At 47.6% G+C, this 23,484-nt stretch overlaps 1 protein-coding gene across 3 annotated transcripts in view; it reads left to right on the top strand.

Annotated features, from left to right (window-relative positions):
- Positions 1-21,677, top strand: part of Thrb (thyroid hormone receptor beta) — a 385,099-nt gene extending 363,422 nt beyond the window's left edge. For all 3 annotated transcript variants that reach the window (XM_045135632.1, XM_045135631.1, XM_045135630.1), the window contains 3 exons: positions 9,557-9,703; positions 15,023-15,281; positions 17,084-21,677. In XM_045135632.1, coding sequence (XP_044991567.1) covers positions 9,557-9,703; positions 15,023-15,281; positions 17,084-17,325 — 648 coding nt within the window. In that variant the 3' untranslated portion in view covers positions 17,326-21,677. The remainder of the gene's footprint in view (positions 1-9,556; positions 9,704-15,022; positions 15,282-17,083) is intronic.
- The last annotated feature ends 1,807 nt before the right edge of the window (positions 21,678-23,484 follow it).

Here is a 23,484-nt window from a genome sequence, read left to right as displayed (position 1 = left end):
TCTTGCGTACTGCGCACTTCAACCCAGCAGCCAGCTGCCTTCGTGTCTGCAACGCCTGGGGAACAGGACGGTGCTCCATTCAGTTCTAGCCCTTCGGTGTCTGGCCCACCTGTGGCAGACACACTCAAAAGCTTTCCTTGGAGACAGAGGCCACTGTTCTCTTGTCTTCTGGCACATGGCCCATTGTCTCCCCTGGAGGACCCATCTGTGGACGACCCACCCCACTTTCCTTGAGGCAGGTCTGTGAGCCCTTTAAACAGTGGATTTGGACAAAAGAGATGCTTGAGTGGCTTCTAAGCCTGGGTCATAAGAAGCTTTACAGGGGCTGGAGCAGAGCGTGAGGGGGGAGAGTATATAGTAGAATGCTAGCCCAGCCAGCACAAGGCTCTCTGCATTCAATCCCCAACACCACAGAGAAGGAGGAGGAGGGAGAGGAAACAGCAGTTTTCCAGCTCCCATGTGGAAACAGCAGTTTTCCAGCTCCATTCTTGGGGAAGAATGCCAGCTACTATATGAAAACAAAACAAAACAAAAACAAAGTCCCAGAATCTGGCCTCAGTGAACCACACCTGTAGTCATAGAAGGGGCAGCTAAGGCAGAAATGTTGCAGTGAGTCAGAGTGACACTCTGTCTCAAAAGACAAGTAAATAAAGTATTCGTTGAAAGCAGTGTCCTGGGAGAAAGCCCAAAGTAGCCATAGTAAAAGGAGAGAGTCCCGATTCTATTTGTCAGGGCTCTCTAGAGGAACAGAGTAAATACAATGAATATGCCTTCTAAAGAGAACCTATTTCATTGGCTTGCATGATACAGGCTAGGCAATCCATCAGTGCCTATCTGTAGACTGGAGGGTCTCCTCGGTAGGTGGAACATGACAGAAAGAAGCTTGAGAGGCCAGGCAGGTGGGTCCGCTCTTCTCCCCAATGTGAGCAGTTTCCTAAACCTTGTCTCACAACTGCTGCACAAAAAGGTGGAGCTGGTGGCCCAGGTGGAAACAGGAGAGTGTCTCCTCTTCCTGACTAGTTTGGCTCCTTTTGCATTGGCACCATGCTTTCCACAGGCTCCTGGCTTTGGTTGCCACCAGTGACTTTAGAAGCTCAAATCTTTGCTCTACCACTATCATGTCCTTGATTTATCTAATATCCAGCAACCATGGTCTTCAACATATTTAGAAATGCTACTGCCACTTTCAGCTTTGAAAAGGCATTTTCAGTCATACCTGACATCAAGTACTAAATGCTTTTCATAAGATTGCAAAAGTCTTGATGGTGGATGGTAAAGGTGAAAATGTAAAGTATAAAAAAAAGTGTAAACTGTAAAATGTCAGGACTTCTTCAGTGAACATGTCATTGAACCCACCTGCAGGGTCCTTTCCCACATAGGAGGTGATCCCACAACAGTAAAAACCAACACGTATGGGGCAGGCTCTAACCTAGAGCCACTTCAGACTTCGTCAGTGAGACTAAAGGAAAAGAATGTCAGGTTGTACATCTGAATATTTCAAGAAAGTCACACATCTGCGCTTTCCAAACATGTGCAGCTATTTAAAATGGACAATGTGCTCATACACAGGGAAGAGCCTCCTGAGGAGTTGTTCATCAGGGAGAGAAGAGCTGATCCTGATCCCATGACGAACACAGCGTAACCAGTTCTAGCCCTTCTCTGCCCCATGCCTCCTCCCTCCATGGCAATTCCCCTCAAAACTGTAGGCCAAAAAACAAATAGCAACAGCAACAACCTTTCCTTCCTCAAGTGATTTCTACTCAGGTATTTGTTTGCTGCAATGAAAAAGTAATTGATAGAGAAACTGATGCTAGAAAGTGGTCCACAGGCTTTTGAAACTGTTCTGCTGGAAGAATATGGAAGTGTTTGGAACATAGGGCTAGAAAAGCCCTTGAGAACTTAATATAAACAGAGTTCAATGGGACATTCCAATGGGAGTTTGGAAAACCAGCGTACCGAGAGGAACATGGACAGGGGAGGCCCAGCTCATGAGGTTTCAGAGGGGAAAAAGGACTCTATCAGGAACTGGATGAGAGGCAGGCATGGGATTTTCTTGCAAAGAACCTGGCTGCATTGTGCCCATGCATGTCCTGAGAACTTGAGTGAGGCTGAATTTAAAGGTAACTGAATACTTTTTTGGTTAAAGAAATTCCAAGACAGAAAGCATCCTGGTGGTGGCATGAGTGATGTTGACAGTCTTATCCAGATCTATAGAGAAGGAGCAAATGTAAAGTAGAAAGACATTTAAAGTATGAAGATTGGCAAGGGAAGAAATGTGAGAAGTTTCAAGCCGACAGAAGGTCTGTGATTATTAAATAGATTAGCACCACTAAACAGAAGCCTACTACTGCAATGTGCTAGGTCAACAGGAAAGATGCCCTGAGGACAAAACCCTGCTCTGGGTATCACAATTTCTATTAGGATTCTCTACGATAACAGAACTGATAGAATGAATACTGAATATAAAAGGGGCTTGTTATATTGGCTTACAAGATACAGGGTAAGTAGTTGAACAGTGGCTGTCTGCAAGATGCTGGAGAGTCTGTGAACATAATAGCTTCTCAGTCCATAAGTCCAGATGCCTCAGCAGTCCCAGCATGGCACTGAAGACCTGGAGGACTCCTGGGAAGTGGCTGCTCTTCAGACAACACTGGAAGGCTTAATAAGTCCAGTTCTGATGTCCATGAAGGATGGCAGCAATGGGGCAGATGCACCCACCAGCAAGTAGCAAGGACAGCAAGGCCAAAGGTCTTGCCTTCTCCCTGAATGTCATTGCACGGGGGGGGGGGGGGGGGGGAGGGGGGGGCTGTGCCTCGAAGGGCTGCCCACTCCAGCAGAAGGTCTTCATGCCTCAGCTAATCGTTCCTGGAAACAGCCTCGCAGGCCCACCCAAGAGGTGTGTCTCTTACCTGATTCCTGATGTGATCAAGTTAACACTAGAAATCAGCCACCACACAGTCCAGCCCAGGAGCTGGGAACATAGGTAAAGAGCCTTCTGATGGCGCTGCCTGAACAGCCACTTGTTGGCAGCTGTATGAGATTCTAAGAAGGACCCTGAGTTGTGGGGCCTGGTGACACAGCCTTGTCACCTCAGCTACTCAGGACTCTGTACCCAACTGGGGCACTGTCCTAGAATTACAGATACTGACTTTTGGATTTGCTAACCTGAAAGTGGGCCTGCTGCCTCTTAGAGCAGAGCCTGAAAGAGAGAAAACTGACTCTTGAATTGATTTAGCCAAGAGTGAACCAGCTGCTTCTAATGTTCCTGCAACTTCTGCTTCAGCTAATAGGCACTAATTGATATTTTTAAAAATAATTTTTAAAGCTGGGCATGGTGGCTCACGCCTTTAATCCCAGCATTCAGGAGGCAGAGGTGGGAGTATCACCATGAGTTCGAGGCTACTCTGAGACTACATAGTGAGTTCCAGGTTAGCCTGGGCTAGAGTGAGACCCTACCTCAAAAAAACAAAAATAATAATAATAATAATAATAATTTTTAGTTTATTTATTTTCAAGCACAGAGAGATAGAAAGAAGAGAAATAGACAGAGAGAATGAGCACACCAAGGCCTCCAGCCTCTGCAAACAAAGTCCAGATGCATATGCCACTTTCCTCCTGGGGAATCGAGTGTGGGTCCTTTGGCTTTGCAGGCAAGTGCCTTAACCACTAAGCCATCCCTCCAGCTCTCATTGGTACTTATTGAACATCAAAAGCAATAATACATGAGGGGTAGCATGATGTGGCCAAAGGACAGGCAATGTGTATGAGGTTCAAGGAACTTGGATTCCAAAATATTCTTTAAATATTTGCTCAAAGGAAGGGACTTAGGGGAAGAACTGGTGAACTCTGCTTATAATTTACACACACACACACACACACACACACACACACACACACACAGTGTTCACCAATACTATCACTCTAACTCCACCTGTTCTTTTAACATTTCTGTTGGCAATTCAGTACTTTTAATATTCATTACCTTCAATAGTAGTCAATAAGTTAATAAGTTTTATACATAGGACATGGGTCTGGGTCAAAAGTACAACCAAGTCACCGTGGAAGTGGGTCATCAGCACCTCTTACCATGCCTTGTCTATATTGATCATCTGTGCTGTTCAGGGCAAAGGAAATCTAAGATGCTACAGTTACACTCTAGTTGCTGGGACAAAACACCTGACCAAAAGCAGGTTGTGTGAGGAAAGGGTTTTTTTCATCTTACAGTCTTGAAGGGAAGCTTATGATGGCAGGGGAAAGATGACATGGGCAGAGGCTGGACATCACCTCCTGGCCAACATCAGGTGGACAACAGCAGCAGGAGAGTGTGCAGACTAATGCTGACAAACTGAGAGTTTATAAACCTCAAGCTCCACTCCCAGTGATACACCTTCTCCAACAAGGCCCCACCTCCCAAACTGCCACTGGCAGAGAACTAAGCATTCAGAACACGTGAGTTTAGGGAGGACACCTGACTCAAGCCACCATGTAGGGCACAGCAAATCTGGTTACATGGCTCTAAGCAGGCTGACTCACGGTTGCAAGATCAACTGCGGGGCAAATTTCAAGACCAGAACTTAGCAGAAAAAGCACCCCACAGAAATATTCTCACAAAAGCTATTTGTTAAGTCCGTTAGAAATGCTCAATTTATTCTCATAGTTCATTCCCACAAGCCTGGAGTAACAGGATCAAAAGTTAAAGACTAGCCTGGGAAACTTAGTGACACCTTGTCTCAAAAAGAACAGGGGTGAGGGCTGGAGAGATGGCTTAGTGGTTAAGCGCTTGCCTGTGAAAGCTAAGGACCCTGGTTCAAAGCTCTATTCCCCAGGACCCACGTTAGCCAGATGCACAAGGGGGCACACACATCTGGAGTTTGTTTGCAGTGGCTGGAGGCCCTGGCGCACCAACTCTCCTCTCTCTCTCTCTCTCTCTCTCTTTCTCTCTCTCTCTCTCTCTCTCTCTCTCTCTCTCTCTCTCTCTGCCTTTTTCTCTGTCACTTTCAAATTAAAAAAAAAAAAAAAAAGAACAGGGGGCTGGAAATGTAGCCCAGTGGTAGAGAGCTTGCATGAGACTCTTGGTCAATACCCCGTACTATAGCAGCAATATAAAAGGCCCCTTGGCTGAGTGATCCACTCCTGTCACGTTGAGAAAGAAGTTGATTTTTAATAGTTGTTTTAAGCTCCTACATTCTGGAGTAGGTTGTTGCACATCAATAAATAACCGGAACAGAGCTCAATCAATATTGAAGCTGAACATTCAGTTCCACTGGCCCATTCTCAGACACAGTACAGCTAAGCCCTGGGCACCACCCAGTTTATATATTTATAGATTCACCATGCAAAGGGGCCAAACCAATTGACTATTTATGCTCAGAATGAAAATTACATGCTTTTAAGCAGGGAATCACTCCTGTGAGGACACGGGGACTCCCTACCTAAGACAGCTGAGCTAAATGGTATCAGCATACCATGTTGTGGACAGACAGGCTTTTTAGGATTTGCTAATTTTTCGTACTTGAATTTCTTATATGCATATTATTTCATTGGTTTTTATGTGTTGATGTCCAATCTTGTTTGAAAAAGCATTTGAAAAGCCTTATCGTGTTAATAGTATAGACATGTCATGAGGGAGTAAAAATTATATGTTGTTGAAAAAAATCTACAAGTATCCATTTATCTGGAATTGGTAAGTGGTTTATTTCCTCCAAAATAGTCACTTCATCATTTTCCCCCTAAGGCCAGGACTTGAGTTAGAAAGAAACCAGTGGTTTGACTTGGGTTTCAGACGCACATTTGAGAAAATGAGAGACTTTGGCAAGTGGAGACCTTTTGCTAAAGTCATGCAGTTTCATAATAAATCTAAAGCCATGTGGTATAAAACTATTTCCAAAAGCATTTAAATCATGTCATTTCCTGGTTCCCTCTAATCTCTGAGTTTACAGAAATGTGTTCCTGCCAACAATCTGTGTGTGAGCACAGTGAGATGCAAAGCAGAAGAGGGCTGAGCGGGTGGCTCGTTTCGACGTCCTCCAGGGGCAGTAAGATACTGGCGCAAACCCCACGCCCACCCCAGCCTTGTCTGTGGACACTGTCATGACCATTGTCATCACTGTGACGCTGCCTCCCCTACCCCCAAGCTCACACACACATGCAGAGGGGGTCATGTGATGGCCTTTCTAAAGCTGAGACGTGACATCTGGAGCAGGGCTGCTCTGCCCAGCTTCTCCCCAGGCAAATATCTGCCCGATGCCCACATTCTCAATGGGGACAGCCTCGGAGAGGACCTCGAAGAGTCAGGCAGGGAGGGACGATTCAGCCATATGCAGCCTGTGTGCCAGGGCCACCAGTCCATCACCTCCAGATGACCATCACTTCACAAACACACAGCAGGAATCTAGTCATATGGAATGGGCATGGGAAACAGAGAGCCTGGGTTCAGCCCTTGCCTCAGCTCCTTAACTGGATGAGCACCCCTCTATGGCTTAGTTGCCTTGTGTCCTTACCAAATGACATGAAGGTGACAATGACAGTGACCTAGCAGTGCTGGGGCCTCCCCATTTGGTTGTTCTTTGCACCACCCCTACCCGTACCTCAGCTTCTTACCCTCCTTGCCCCAGGTAAAGCAGCAGCCTGTAGGCACATCTCCAGGCCGCAAGACCCTCAATGGCCATCTGTCTGGGCTCTCCTACCCAGTCAGAGCAAGCCAAGTCACCCTTGGCTCTGAGATGACAGCCACACGTGACATGAGCATTTTCTACTTACGTAGAAAGCCAGTGGGGGAGGATGCCATGGCCCCAGCATCCCCAGCGAGGGTGGATGCCGCATCTGCACATGTCAGAACCACTTTCTTTTTTTTTTTTTAATTTTTCGTTTATTTATTTATTTAAGAGCGACAGACAGAGAAAGAGGCAGATAGAGACAGACAGAGAATGGGCGCGCCAGGGCTTCTAGCCTCTGCAAACGAACTCCAGACACGTGCACCCCCTTGTGCATCTGGCTAACGTGGGACCTGGGGAATCGAGCCTCGAACAGGGGTCCTTAGGCTTCACAGGCAAGCGCTTAACCGCTGAGCCATCTCCCCAGCCCCTCAATACGTCCTCTTAAATTCTTCCACTTCTCACTTTACTGCCCCAACCACTGTGGTGGCCAGCGACTCCTTCCGTGGGCATGTCCCTTCCACACACAATAACTGTACGTCTCATCAGGCCTCCTTCCTGTTTGCAAGCTTTCTGGGGACATGATTTGTGTTGTTGTTGTTGCTGTTGTTTTTCTTCAAGGTAGGGTTTCACTCTAGCCCAGGCTGAGCTGGAATTCACTATGTAGTCTCAGGTTGGCCTTAAACTCACAGTGGTCCTCCTACCTCTGCCTCCAAGTGCTGGGATTAAAAGCGTGCACCACCACGCCTGGCTGGGGACATGATTTTGGCCTTAGAAGAGGTCCGTGTCTTCTCTGTGGGGCACAAGGCCTGGCAGAATGGCTGCCAGCCTGCTTCCCTCTCGTCTCACGTCATTCCTGGGTTCCACCACCTGAGCCTCCTTTCCGGCCTCAGGACGTTGTGCTGCTGTGTTAGTTACTTTCACACTGCCGTGACCAAACATCCGAGAAGAAGCAGTCAGGGGGCGAAGGGTTTATCTGGGCTTGAGGCCGTACAGCCCACCAGGGGATGCCAGCGCCGTGGGAGATAGCTGCTCACACTGCATCCACAGTCAGAAGCCAAGAGGATGAGGGAAGTGGGGCCAGGCTAGGAAATATCAGGGTCACCCTCAGTGCCCCACTTCCTGCTGGAGATTCCACCTCAAACAGTTCCACAACTTTCCCAATTAGCGTCACCTGCTGGGAACCAACTGTTCAAACTTGTGAGTCTATAGGGGACATTCCACGCTCAAACCGCCAACTGGCCTAAAATGTTCCTCTTCGAGCTTCATGGGCAGCTGTGTCCTTGACATTTTCAGGTCAAAGCCCACACCTAGCTTCTCACTGGAGTATTGGCACTACCCATCCCTTGACCTCTGTGGACTGGGTCTTCACAAACTGGAATTCTTCAGTGAATGTATTCTTACCTATCTTCCTTCACCATAGAACAAGTTACCCAAGGAGACGTTGTTCGTTGCTGTGATCTCATTCCGTATTTGCTGATGGAATAAATGTGTGTGCGAGCATTTATGATCCATTGAGTCAACAAGCATTCCCTCCCCACCTCTCAGCCCGCAGCCTGGTTCAGGCAGCAAAAATGGAAAACTTATTCCTCATCCTCTGAGCAGCCTGTATCTTTGATGTCTACCCACACAACTATAAAAGGTGATAATGACAAATTGTTGGTACCACAGGGAAGATACATATGATCAGGTGAGATAGACACCATCTCAAAATGAGATCATCTGGTGAGATGTCTGGGAAGAGACAGAATTTGAGCTGAGTCTCGCAGTGGGCAGAGATGAGAGGCTGGAGTCGTGGCCCCAGAGAAAGGAAAGATCTAGAGAGAAGGGCAGCAGTGTAACCGAAACGCAAAAGACAATTTGGGGGAGAGAGGGCGATATCAGTAGACTGATCCAGGAGGTCCACTTAGGACAAAAAGGACAGAAGTATTGCTAGGGCAGCTGGCCCAGAAGGGAAGGCTGACCCCTCAGGTCTAAGGAGGCCCTGAGTGAGTCCCGGGTGGCCTCCCCACAGCTTCACCCTCTTTAGGCAAGCAGAGAGATGCCCTGGAGACAGAAGTCAGGGAAGCGCCCATCCTGCCCCAAGGTTCCCACGACATGGTTCCCATCAGGCAGCTGAGAGGTGGGTTGAGCAGTGCCCAGCTCAGACAGTCTCAAACTGGGGTCCCCAGGGCCTGAAGGGAAGGAATGTAATCCCAAGAGAGCTCAGCAAGAATGAGCCCCTGGCTAGAGCTCCCATCGCGTGACTCCCCTCTGCCCACCTTCCTAGCACACACAGTATTCCAGAAATGCCCCCTCGGTGTGCTGGAGCGCCCCCTCCCCTACCACACCTCCACCTGCCCACACAGTGCTCACCTTCCCAGCACAGCCCCTTCCCAGAACAACACAGTGCTCCAGAAACGCCGTCTCCGTGTCCCCGCAATGCCTGTCCCCCACCTCCGCCCCGGCCCACACTGTGCCTACCTTCCCAGCACACTCCTTCCCCCAAACACCCAACGCTGCAGAAATGCCATCTCAGTGTCTCCAGAATGCCTACTACCTGCGCAAGCGCACCCTTCTGCAAACAAAAGAGGAGCCCAATTCCTGTGCTTCCTCCTTCCCTTTCTTCTCCTCTTCCTTCTCTCCTTTTTCTTTGTCCGCTCCTTCTCTTCCTTTCCCTCTCCCTTTCTCTCTTCTTCTTTGTCCTCTCTCTGCAAGATGTCTGGGGCCTATGAAGACAGAGATTAAAACACACACCTTTTTCTCAAAGAAATGACTATGTGAATAACCAGTTTGTCCCCGCAGAAGGGGACATCAAGCTACAGCACAGACCTGCTCACAAGACACTTTCCTGCCACGGGAGAGCTGTCATCAATCAAGCCACCCTCGGTGCCACTGAGCTCACTCTTGTTTCTCCTTCCCAGCCAGAAGACATAGGACAAGCACCCATTGTGAATGCCCCAGAAGGCGGCAAGGTCGACTTGGAAGCCTTCAGCCATTTCACCAAGATCATCACACCAGCAATCACCAGAGTGGTGGATTTTGCCAAAAAGCTGCCTATGTTTTGTGAGGTGAGGACTTGCCTTTTTTTTTTTTTTTTTTTCTATATTAGTTTTCTCTCAGGGTGGTTCTGTCCCTTTCCGGGCACTGTGAGTACGGTGCATCATTTGACATTCGGTAGCAGGACTCCATCATGTAGAAGCAGAGTCAGGAACACTGCATTGCCAGTGGGGTCTGCCCACTTCTCCGTTCAGCCAGCACTGGTGAGCCTGACCTTGGGAGGGCCTCCGGGATCCCTCCAGGCCCTGGGAAGCACATCCAAATAACTGTACTGGAGTTTGCCCACGTTTAGCGCAATCTTTTCAATGGATCTGCAGGACGGTCAGCATCCATCCCATGTTACATACAGAATTAGATCAAAAAGGTGAAATGATCCAGATGTGGTGCCAAGGTTTGAGTCCAGATCTATACTCTTTCTTTGGTGGGAGAGGGGGTACCTGGGTGTATATGTTTATGTGTAGGTACATGAGTGCCAGCATGCATGTACACATGTGCACGTCCAGAGGTTGATATCAAGTGTGTTCCTCCATTGCTTTCCACCTTATTATTATTATTATTATTATTATTATTATTATTATTTATTATTATTATTATTATTTTGGTTTTTGGAGGTAGGGTCTCACTCTAGCACAAGCTGACCTGAAATTCACTACATAGTCTCAGGGTAACCTTGAACTCACGGCGATCCTCCTCCCATATGCTGGGATTAAAGGTGTGCGCCACCACGCCCAGATTTTCCACCTTATTTTTGAAACATGGTCTTTTACTGAACATAGAGTCCACTGACTTGGCTAGGCTGGCTGGCCAGCACGCCCCAGGATTCTCCTGTATCTGTCTCCCTACTGCTAGTGTTATAGGTGCATGCTACAGTGCCCAGACTTTTTTAGTGCTATACCTTTTTATGTATCCACAGCTCCATACTTATAGACTAACATTACACATCCCTCAGGAAGGCTAACAGAAAAGGCTCACAGCGGTGTGTGGTGGTCCACACGGCATTCTGCTGAGCCTGCACATGGAAGAAGGGACAAGGTTGCTTTCCTGGATCCTCATGACTTCCTCCCTCCCTTCCTCCCTTTCTTCTCATCCTTCCTCACTCCCTCCCCTTTTCCCTGCCTTCCTTCCCAGAGGCCCTGCCTCCAGGACAACCCTCCTCCAGGATCATCACCTCAGAGACTTGGGAAGGGCCTAAACATTCCACAGTACCAGGGTCCATAGCCTTGCAGTGGGAAGAACCCACACCTCATCCCTAAAAGAGGAGGTGGGCTCTGGGGAAGGAATTTGACTTCTATCTGTGTTAAGTGAGGAACTTCCCGCACCTTTGACATCATTTTTCTTTTTAGGTAGGGTTTCTCTCTAGCCTAGATTGACCTGGATTTCACAACATAGTCTCAGGCTGGTCTCAAACTAACAGCAACCCTTCTACTTCTGCCTCCCGAGTGCTGGAATTAAAGGCGTGTGCCACCTTGCCTGGTTCTCATTCTTAAAAACTAATATTTACAGGGCTGGAGAGATGGGTTGCCTGTGAAGCCTAAGGACCCCAGTTTGAGGCTAGATTCCCCAGGACCCACGTTAGTCAGATGCACAAGGGGGCACACGTACAGCCCATGGCACCCAGCTTCGCTTTCAGTGGCAAGTCACCATTTAAAAAGATGGCTATTAATAATGGTCTGAGGAGGACTGGAGAGGTGGCTTCACATTTAAGGCTCTTGCCTACGAAGCCTAAGTACCCATGTTCAATCTCCAGATCCCACATAATCCAGACACACAAAGGTGAGGCACACACAAGGTTGCACATGCCCACCAGGTGGCGCAAGAACTTGGTGTTTGACATCAGTGGCTGAGGCCCTGGTGCACAATTCTCTCTAAATAAATAAATAAATAAAAATAGTAGTCTGAGGAATGGACACCCCCCCATCATATAGGTTCTTTGGGGTTCATCTCCCATTTTTCACTAATAAAAACAGGCTACAGTGAGATTCTGAGGAGTGTGCCCTGCTCAAAGCACTCACTCCAGAGGGAAAGCCAGGCATGGAACTAAAGGACTGCTAAGGTGTTCATTCACCACTAAGGGCCTTTGACTCAGGTTGCCAAACTACCCTTGGGACAGGAAATGAGTTGCCGTCCCTCTGCCAAGGAACCGCATCCCTCACTCTTCGGCCTCTGAGTATCACCGTCTTTGGTTTGTTGGGGTGGGTTTGTTCCCCTGGGCCTTTGCGGATCCTCTCTCTCTGGCTGTGTCACTTGGCCCCAGACCTCAGTGGTTAAAGAGACTGTTGAGTTTACCACTGCAAGCCGGCCAGCCAGCACCCTTCCAGTGCCCTCCAGCAATGCTTTCTGTTTGTTTTGAATGTGAAACTTGTGCAAATCACTGTAGAAATATTTCCAGAATATTTAAAAAAGAAAAAGAAAGAAGGAAAAACCACCTCCAACAGCAGTAACTACACACGGTACACTTCTGTCAATGGAATGGGTGAAGAAGGGAACTTCCCAGGAGGCTGTGGTGAACTTATCTTCCCAAACTTCCTTTAGAAAGTCAAGCTGCTCCCTATCTCTATCTACCTATCTATCTATCCCTTCCTCCCTCTCTCTCTCAAATAAAAATAAATTTTAGCCAGGCGTGGTTGCACATGCCTTTAATCCCAGCACTTGGGAGGCAGAGGTAGGAGGATCACTGTGAGTTCGAGGCCACCCTGAGACTCCATAGCGAGTTCCAAGTCAGCCTGTGCTAGAGAGAGACCCTACCTTGAAAAACCAAAAAAAAAAAAAAAGAACCTGGGTTAATCTGATCAGAAACATCACATGGCAGGGGTACAGCTGAGATAACATAGGGTGATACCCAACATCATATGAACCAGATGTGGTGACGCTCACCTGGGATCCCAGCACCTGCGAGGTGGAGACAGGAAGGTCAGAAATTCATCATCCTTAGCTACATAGTTCTAAGCCAGCTTGGCATTCAGGGGATCCTGTTAAGATGAGGAGAAGGGGAAGTGGAAGAAGGAAGGAACGGGAAAGAGGGGGAGAAGAAGGAGAAGGAAGAAAAAAAAGAAGAGGAAGGAGAAGGAAAAGGAGGAGAAGAGCTGATCTGCACTGCGTGTCAGGGCTCTCCTCAATAGTGGGCCTAACCCCCCGTAACATGAGCACGACCCGACCCGGAAGCTTCCTTGAGATGGGGACACTGGAGGTGGGGCCAGCAATCTGTGCTTAAGGAGGCTCTGGGGTACCCTAGAGGAACTGGAATGGGGTCAGTGACCCTGGGCTCTGGGCAGCCTCTGCTCTCTCTGGGCTATTTTCCCTGTCGTCTGCAGAGGATTGAGCCAAGCTCACCCTTCCCATTTCCTACCATGCTTTTACTCCAGGAACCCAAGGATATAATTAAGAGTGTAAATCAAAACCTAAACAAATGCAAATCATAGTGATTTTTAAAACTGAGTGGAAAGAGAGAATGGGTCCCAGAGCAAATATTAAATGACTTGTATTCTGGAGAGAAATATAAACAATTTGAAATTAAGTGGTAATGTGACCAAGCTGAGCTAGTGAAGAAATGTGAAAGACTCAGCATTTAAATGTTAATTCAGAAGTATTACTTTCACTTTTATATATTAACCTAAATTAGATTAGCAGAGAGCTTCCATTTCTCAAAATGCAGAGGGCCTGAAAAGATAGCTTAGCTATTAAGGCATTTGTCTGCAAAGCCCAAGGACACAGGTTTGATTCCCCAAGACCCACATAAGCCAGATGCACAAAGTAGCACATGTGTCTGGTGATTGTGTAAATCTTAAGAGCCTTTCAAATGGCCTGGATGAACTTTCTCTCCTATCCCATAATATAAGTTTCTGCTTCATTTTTCTGCTAAGCAAAGTTCTGTTTTTAAGTTTATTATGATCGATCCCACTGTCATAAATCCTGATTAATAGGGTAATCAAATGATAGTGAGGTGGGTGGCGAACACTGGCAGAAGGAACTGGCATGTGAAGTGACTCTTCTGTCCAGCTTGCTGACAACAGACCTGAGGAGCCAGGACACCTGAAGTCTAGCCTCCGTCCTGGATATGCAGGTGCCCTTGGGCAAAGCATTTAGGTTCTGGGCCTCCTGGGCATCTGTAAGGTTTTCCTTCTGAGCCTCTTACAACTGGACGTGCTAGGGCAAGCCTGCTTCAGACAGCAGAAAATCATAGCTATTGCTAAGCAGCAAAGTCTGCTCTTAACAGCTACAGGGATATGACTGGTAAGTTAGGCAGGAGCTGTACTTTCATCGACTTCCCAGGTGGAAATTTATTACAGCTACCAAAGCAATTATTAACATTATTTCAAGCGTGACTGTGACACCATTTGGAGACCCATATCATAAAAGAAATGCAAGTTACTGAGATTAAACTGAGTGAAAAATCCAACCAACTTAGATTTCTAAAAACAGTGATTGGCTGGGCATGGTGGCACACTTCTTTAATCCCAGCACTTGGGAGGCAGAGGTAGGAGGATTGTCTTGAGTTCAAGGCCACTCTGAGACTAAACTCCAGGTCAGCCTGGGCTGCTGTGAGACCCTACCTCAAAAAAAAAAAAAACAAAAAAAAACAGTGATTGAAGTCTGGACCTGGTGGTCATACCTGTCATCCCAGCACTCAAGAGACAGAGGCAGGAAGATTGCCAAGCTTGAGGCCAGCCTAGTCTACCTAGTGAATTCCAGGACAGGCAGACGTACACAGTGAGATCCTGTCTGAAAAACAAAATGGGGGCTGAAGGGATGGCTTAGCGGTTAAGGCACTGGCCTGCAATGCCAAAGGACCCAGGTTCAATTCCCCAGGACCCACATTAGCCAGATTCACAAACTGGTGTGTGCATCTGGAGTTCATTTGCAGTGGCTAGAGGCTCCGGCATGCCCATTCTCTCCTCTCTCTTCCTCCCTCCCTCCCTCCCTCTTTCTTTCTGTCAAATAAATAAAAAGAAAATTTTTTTTAAAAAATGGGCTGGAGAGGTGGCTCAGCAGTTAAAGGTGTTTGCTTGCAAATCCTTACAACCTGGGTCCAATTCCCCAGTACCATGTAAAGCCAAATGCACAAAGTGGCGCATGCATCTGAAGTTCATTTGCAGTAGCAGGAGGTTCTGGTGTGCCTATTTTCTCCTCTCTCTCTCTCTCTCTCTCTCTCAAATAATAAATAATTTAAAATAAACAGACAATAAGTTGGCTGAAAGTATGCCAGGTAGGGAAGAAGAACCCGTGCTCACAGCATGTGGAGTGTGGTCACCGGGGCTGTTCGCCTGGTTGGCACCACTGACTGGCGCTGCCTCTTGCCCTCTGCTGACACTGATGTGGCTGCTTCTTTGCAGCTGCCCTGTGAAGACCAGATCATCCTGCTCAAAGGCTGCTGCATGGAGATCATGTCCCTTCGTGCTGCCGTGCGCTACGACCCAGAGAGCGAGACTCTGACCTTGAACGGGGAAATGGCAGTGACCCGGGGCCAGCTGAAAAACGGGGGTCTTGGGGTGGTTTCAGATGCCATCTTCGACCTGGGCATGTCTCTGTCATCTTTCAACCTGGATGACACAGAAGTCGCCCTCCTGCAGGCCGTCTTACTCATGTCGTCAGGTAAGTGTCCCTGGACTCACCATGGGCCTGAGAGTCCCTCTGGGGCCTGGCGCTAGCTTCAGAGCCCCAGCTCAGTCTCCTTCAGCAAGAAATTAGGGAGCGCCAAGGGGCAGGGAGCTACACAAGGGTATGAGGTGCCCTGTGCTTTCTGCCACTGTAGAAAGTGGGCCACGTGGAGGATGTTTCCTTCTCTCAGCACTGCATTCATACAGCGCTAGCTTCACATTCCAGCCTCAGCCTCACACGCTTATGGGACCCCCTCTCCCCAGCATGTGACCCTTCCTTCTTTCAGAGCTGCGAACAATGAATTGCAGATAATGGAGCCTGCGGATGCTGGTGCACGTACTCTCTCCTGGGGTGTAAGGGCTTCCTGGATCCTGGAGGACTTCATAAGTCTTAACCTATTTTATTTTCCACATGTTTGAAGCTGGGATGTCCAAAATCACCTACCCTTCATGCCATTCTCTTATCATTTGTTTGAAACTGGCGCCCCTCTGCATGCCAGAGAGGACTGTGGTCTCGGGACGGGGTCTCCTCTCTCTGCCTCTCCCCCACTGGGGCTCAGCTCTCCACACACGGAGACTCTAGCATGACTCACAGGCTGCTTTCTTTTCACTTCCCCCAATCACCACAAAGAAAGCCCACAGAGCTTGTCTAGATTCAGGCAGTCATTCCACTAAGGTCCCTCCTTATCTGTGGTTTCATTTAACACACTTCTGGTTGCCTGAATGATCCAAAACTAGTAACTGCTTCTTGAGTGTCAGGATGGACAAGAGGCCCAAGGCACCAGACAAAACACACTAAGTGGAAAACTCCAGGAATTTTCCTAACTTGATGATGAAATCTCACACAATCCCGTTCCTCCTGGGATGTGAATGGTGCCTTTGTCCAGAACGCATGTACTGTATACCTACCTGCCCCCTAGCCAGCCACTTACTGGGCATCTAGTTTCCAGGGGACTACAGTGTATCCCCTGGCATGTTCATGACATCCTTACGTAGCAGTGGTCTCAGAACAGAAGAGTTGTGTGAAGTGGATATGCCAACAAGGGAAACCACAGAAAGAAACGATATGCACACGAAGTTATTAATCTCAGACTGTGCCCAGTTGGTAAACCAGAGTTTACCAGAGTCATGTCTGAGGACTCCTGTATTAGCAAGAAAAGAAGTGGCAAGCAACATAAAATTAGATGTTGTCTTTCTTTCTGCTCAAGGGGATTTCTTATGGTCCAGTGTCCCTCCTTTGACCTCCAGGCCTCTTTCGATGTCTGGACTTGGCCTTTCCTGTCTGCCAGGCAGCAAGGAAAAATTCAAAATCCATATGTCAGCTCAAGCTGGGCGTGGTGATGCATGCCTTTAATCCCAACACATGGGAGGCAGAGGTAGGAGGATCACTGTGAGTTCAAGGCCACCCTGAGACTACATAGTGAATTCCAGGTCAGCCTGGACTAGACCCAACCTCAAAAACCCAATATATATATATATATATATACATATATATATATGTATGTATGTATGTATATATATATATACACATACATATATATATATGCCAGTTCAGTTACCCTAGGAGGGACGCCCTACCTTCAGGCCCAAGAGGGTGACAACGTGCCTTCAGTGAGCTATCCAACTGATCAAAAGCTGTTACCCCACCAGACCTCAGCCCCAGTGTTCCTAATGCAGCCTTGCTCACTCCCAGGAATGGTAACCTTCCCAGATCTTCCCCCTGAAGGACTGAGGCTGCCTCAGACAGCACCCTGCTGTCCACCTCTGAATCCCTCTCCGTCTCCTTCCTCCTCTCAGATCGCCCAGGGCTCGCCTGTGTTGAGAGAATAGAGAAATACCAAGATAGTTTCCTGCTGGCCTTTGAACACTATATCAATTACCGGAAACACCACGTGACACACTTTTGGCCAAAACTTCTGATGAAGGTGACGGACCTGAGGATGATAGGAGCCTGCCACGCCAGCCGCTTCCTCCACATGAAGGTGGAGTGTCCCACGGAGCTCTTCCCCCCTCTCTTCCTGGAAGTGTTTGAGGATTAGGCGGACTCATTCCTTCCCAAAATTCCTGCAGCTCTACTGGGTGTCCATTCATTCCACCTCCTCCCTCTCATGTTGTTTGTTTCTTTGTTTCTTTGTGTCGGGAGGGGTCATCTGGGGTCAACTGGGGTCATCCTTGGCATAGACAGGGATGACGTTGTTCCCTCGAATGCGGGTACATGTAACTATTGCCTTTTGTTCTCAGTCCTTGGTGTGAGCGCTTTGCAGGGTTCGCAGCAGTGGAGGTGGGGTGGGGGACAATCATGATCTCACCAGCACCAAGCCATCACCAGCTCCCACCTGTCCCTGGTCAGAGACGCGAGTAAGCCAAATGGCACTGTAGAAGACTAAAGAAGCCTTAAAACTAAGACCATTCGGTCACCCTGATCCAATCCCAACGTTGCAGGGTGGAGGTTAGCGCAGCACGGAACACATAGGTGGCTTTCAGCTTGGTAGGGACGTGCCAACAGGTGCCCCTCTCTGCAGGAGCATGCTGTTGTCTGCCTGCATTCTCCCCAAGCAGTGTGACTTGGAGTGTACTGGAATATTTGTACCCTGACAAATCAGCTATCCTTTCAATAGTGTTTTGTAATCTTGTGATTTATGGCTCAAAGACATGCAAGTATTTGACTGATTTGAGGCCACAAAGGAGAAAAGATTCTTCAGTAAGCCCAAAGAAATTGAAAATCTTCACCAATGTTAGTGTAACTGTAACGTCCAAAAGCTCACATGGGATTGCCTCACAGCAGCAGGAAGGTGTCCTCACCACTTAGACAACGTACAGGTCATTCCCACAGAGCTCAAACCTATATCACAGATGCCATCCCTCTTTGGTGGCATTTGGTGGGTCCTCTCCCAGACCCTGGAGATATTTATCCAGGCTGCATCTCTATCAAGCTGACCACAGACTTCCTAATGGATCCAATCTTCTAAGCAAGAAGAGATCCGCAGGTCAAACTGGAGACTTGGGCAGAAACGGTGTGGGGTGCCCTGGGTTCATAGATGTACAGTAGTGGGAAGGGGGATTCTTCTGGTCTTAGATGCACCTCAAGCTCCTTGCTTTATCCACAGATTTTCCAAGTTCTCGCCACCCCCCCGACTCAATCTAAACATGCCTGGTCCTACCACTAACTTCCCGTGGCTTTCATAGCAATACCCTGGCAGAAACTCAACACAAGTCACCTTCAGACCATGTCCACTCTTGTTTCTTCACGACCCAACCTGCCCCCAATGGCCAGAATACCAGTGGTGACATCTCATCACTTCAACATCTGAAAAACGGGCCGAGAGTGTGTTCATGCAATGAATGTATCCCATCCTCACAGGCACGGTAGACCAATGATCCCTCTGCCTGCCTCTTAATGCCTTATCCTGGAATGTTGGGGAAAATAAGCCATATTAGTGAGTTTACCTTCAAAACAAAAGTGAAAGTCACTGTGAAACCCATGTGAACTAATTATTTTCCTTGGGTTTGGTGGAGCACAGCTGGCCAAGCTAGAAGTCAGGGTGCCTGGGTTCTACTTTGTACACTGTTCGCTGGTCGATTTAGGACCTTAGGTCTTGGTTTTCTTACCTGGTGTATAAAGTCATGATCTCTAAAATCCTTCTGACCCTCAGTATTGTATGAATTTCCAGTAGGGAGAGGATGTGTTTTTTTTTTCAATTATTTATTTCTTTATCTAACTTGTAGCTGTATTAGACAAAAGGTATGGCCCATTAGCAGTCATGGAACATATATTTGATTTGGTTCAAAATAAGAATTTGGAACAACACTGGTCAACCGCTCAGAGGAAGTCAATGTAGCCTTGGAAAAGGAGAACAGCACTGAAGATCCCAAGAATGACTGGAAATGATCTGGGAGAAAGGGGTGATGTTTGTGATGCAATGACTTTTGAGCAAAGGGGAGAAAACATGTCCCCGTGGAGCCTGGTGACGAGATTATGTGAGAAGCAAGAGGTACGTAGACAGGGTTCTCTGCACATGGCTATGTCGGGGTCAGGCAGCCTCCAGCCAAGCCCCTCTCTCACTACCCCCCCCCCATGACTCTTGTGGAGACAGTGAACCGCAGCCTCCTCTCTTACCCCAGGGAAGCTGAGAACCTGCCTTGAGAACATCTCCTTCCAAGGGGAAAGAAAGAGGGAGAAGCAAGCAGGTGGGGTGTCGGCAGGCTCACCGATGCCTGGGGCATCCAGTTGTCTGACAGATCTTGACATCCGACACCCCAGCTCTACTGTTAGTGTAGAATGTGCCGTTGACCTTGAGCTCGGGATGAGCCACCTTGAGCACTGGCCAAGCTCTACAGTGTCCACCAACATCCAGCCAGGCCCTCACCACACTCCTCAGCTCCTTAAAGGATCACTCTCAGACCTTTGTCTAGCGGTCATGTTGAAGGTTGTCTATGCTGGGGGGGGACAAAAAAAGAGCATTAGACTAAACTTGATCCTTGGAAACTGGCTGGGCCCTGGGAACATTCCAAACTCCATCTCATGAAGCTTGTGGTGAGGTGATTTGCTCCCAACTTTAAAAAAAAAAAAAAAAAAATTTTTTTGATGTAATTGGTCCAGACTTTCAAATCAAGTATGGACCTAGTCGAAAGAACCTTCACATCTACCCACCATGGGGAGACATTCTGCCAAGGACAGCGCCCATCCCACTGGGATGCTAACGTACCAAGCACTCACTGGTAGAGATGAGAGGGCAGTACACCTGCCACGTGTGTGTGTGTGTGTGTGTGTGTGTGTGTGTGTGTGTGTGTGTATGTGTTTGTGCCCTCAAGTGTGCTGTTTTGCTCTTCAACATCAACGTGCAGAACTTCCAGAAACTGGAAAACAGTACTAATCGCTTTCCTTCTTGATGATTGTACTGAAAACACCACATGCCGCCTCACAGCTTTGTTTGGTCAAATAAGCCCCAATCCTCCATGATATATGCTTGCCGTGTTGACACCTCAGGCCAGCACCACCCCCGCCTGAGGCCCAAGTGCCACCTCTGTGGGCAGTGTGACCACCAGGAGCCACCAGGGTGGCTCTGCTCCCGCACTGTCCTTACAGCCGCAAGCCCGCCAGCAGGCGCCCAGGCCTTGGCCCACTCCACACTCGGCCCCTCCCTGACCCAAGCCTACTGAGCCACCATCCTCAGAGCATGTCACTGTCCGTGAGATCTGTGGACCTCAACGCTACTCGTGTCATTATGACCTTGTGCTGCATGAGTCATTGTGAAGTCGGTCTCAATGATTTTTGAAATGTAGCCAGCATTTGTAAGGCTAAACCTTTTTCATGAACTTCTATGAATAAGTAAGGCCCGGCCTTTCCTCTAAAGAAGTGACAAGACGTTGGAATCTCTTTACCATTTCTTAATGGCAATGACAGCAGGTCCTACAATCAGCTCAAAGAGTTTCCTGTTATTTTAATAATATGGAAATAGTAGCATAGTGTTTCTTTTGATAGTGACAGACTGACCCATATTTAAATTTTATAGAGAAGAAATTTTATTGTACTGTGATGTAGATATTTATTATCCAGGTAAGGATTTGCCCGGTGTGTATTTTTTACAATTGAAAGTCTTTACTTTAATCTTTAAAAAAAATACATTAAACATATACACACACACACACAAAAAAAAAAAAAAAAGACTAGGGAGAAAAAAAAAAAGGTTTGGCCTTATCACAGAATTTTTACTGTGTTGTATACATGTTTGCAAATGCAAAACTAGTGTTTCCACGTGAAATAATGCCTCCAAGAGCAGTATCGCGCAGGTACAGGCTGTGTGTGACTTTCTGTTGCAGTTAAAGCTGACCCGCCTTATGCACAAGACAATCAAGCACTCACTTGTCCTCTGTGGCTGCAGACAGTACTACTAAGCTACGGAGCGCAGCGCAAGACAGAAAAGGCTTGGCACATGCGCAATCCACAGGACCACCAGGGCACGGTGAGCCGGCACAGCTTTATGCCATTTCCTTCCTTGGATTCTTCCTTGCGACCCTGGCATCTTCCCCTTGAGGTCATATAGCCAAATCAGGTCTCAATGCTCTTTTCAGAGAAGACACTCTTTTCCATGTTTTTATGCCCTGAGAATCAGAAAACTGGTACAGAATACAGAGATTTACGGACAGTAGAAGATATGTGTTTTGCAAACAGTGTTAAGTGATATTGCTAGATTAGTAATATTTTTTCAGCCTAAAATTGTTGAAATCTGTGATCAAAATGTTTTAAAACTATCCAAAAGGAAAATTTGTATATTTGGGAAAATGGATTTTTACATAGCTTTTGTATGCAGATATTAAATTGTAATTATGAACATAGTGGGCGTAGATACTCGGAAGCTTACATTCTGAAAAAGAAAAAGCTTATAACGGATACGCTGTCCTGTCTCTTTCTTTGGCTCTCTCACTCTCTGGATAGGCAGACTTGCGGCTCTCCGCACCTCAGTGCCGTGGAAGGGAGGGAAGCAGGGACACGTGACACACTTCATAAACGTCGCTAAAATAATCCTGCAGAGGATGGCAGGAGGGAAGCCAAAGGCTGAGAGGAGCTGCCCTCCTCGGAAGTGACCATGAGATGGAAGGAGGAGGTTTTTGCAAATGAGGAATTGCATTCATTTTCTTATCACAAAATGTTACTCATAAAATTATGCCAATAACAGTTCCCAACATATTCGTCAGTCTCCATTGCCATAGACATGGTAGTTTGGTTTCTCTCTGACATTTGACAAACAAACAAACAAACAAAAAAGCCCAAAAACCTAAGTCAAACTTGCTTACGCATAGAGTAAATAGGTGACTTTAGTAATTTAGGAAGGCTGGGGACATCGCACGTGGCGTGGCTGGGTCTGCATGCTCTGTCAGTCCTGTCAGAACATCTTCTTGGTTTTGCCTTCATGTGCACCCATGCTCACCCAGCCCCTTACCTCATGGTGACCATAAGAAGCTCCAGGGCAGCCACACAGCTCCAAATACAGAGTGTAGAGTATTTCTTTCCCGCGACAGTCCCGGTGACCGTCCCAGGAGTGACTCTCATCATGCACCTGTTCCTGAGCCAGGCAATGTGGGGAGAAGGGGGCATGTTAAATTAGTTGAACCCTGGATGGTGGGCAAGGAAGGAAGGAGGTAACCTAAACTGTGGACAGAGTGATTCCCCAAAGCAAATTCTAAGACTCCGTGCTGAAAGAAGTAAGGAACACAGGTAGACGTGGTGGCCCAGGACTATGATCCCAGCATATGCTGTCTCAGGGGGCTGAGACAGGCAGACCACTGCAGATTTGAGGCCACGCTACGTAACAGGCTTCAGACCAAGCAAGGCTCCATAGATCATGGTTCGTGTTCCTTTACAAAAGGCAAGACCCGGGACTGGAGAGAAGGCTTAGCAGTTAAGGTGCTTGCCTGTGAAGCCTAAGGACCCATGTTCAACTCTCCAGGTCCCACATAAGCCAGACACACACAGTGATGCAAGCACAAGGTTGCACATGCCCACTAGGTGGCACATGTATCTGGAGTTTGATTTCAGTGGCTGGTGGCCCTGGTACACCAATATTCTCTCTCTCTCTCTTTCTCTCATACACACACGTGCACGCGCGCGCACACACACACACACACACACACACACACAAAATTGCAAAAAAAATGAGAAAAAAGAGGAGGAAGAAGAAAGGAAAATGGTAGGGAATTCATAGCAAAAAAAGTCTACAGCAAAGGCTGGGGAGGTGGCTCAGTGGTTAAAGGTGCTTGCTTACATAAACCTGATGACCTGGGTTCGATTCCCATGTAAATCCAGATGCGCAAAATTACACATGCATCTGGAATTCATTTATAATGATGAGAGGCCCTGGCAAGCCCATTCATTTATATTCTCTCTCTCTCTCTTTCTCTCTCTCTCTCTGTCTCTCTCTCTCTCTCCTTCCAAATAAATAAAAATGCACAAATAAAGACAAAAACAATACCCACAAGGAAAGTTACAACTGCAAGCACATCTGTTCTGAGTGGGGCAGTGGAGTCAAGAGGTTTGGTTTGGCATGATTTGGCTGGGACACAAGCCAAGCCCTTTCCTAAGGGCGTGTCTGATAACATCCTCCCTGGCTCAGGGGACAGGCCAGGAGAGATGGACCTAGAGTTCATCTCACCAGCTGCCCCCAGGGCTATTTTTGGAGTTCTTGCATTCTCCAGAGTAA

The sequence above is a fragment of the Jaculus jaculus genome, chromosome 16, assembly GCF_020740685.1.
Source record: "Jaculus jaculus isolate mJacJac1 chromosome 16, mJacJac1.mat.Y.cur, whole genome shotgun sequence".
In the NCBI taxonomy this organism is placed as follows: Eukaryota; Metazoa; Chordata; class Mammalia; order Rodentia; family Dipodidae; genus Jaculus; species Jaculus jaculus.
The sequence above is the reverse complement of the archived record's forward strand: the minus strand, read 5'-3'. Positions and strand labels throughout refer to the sequence as shown.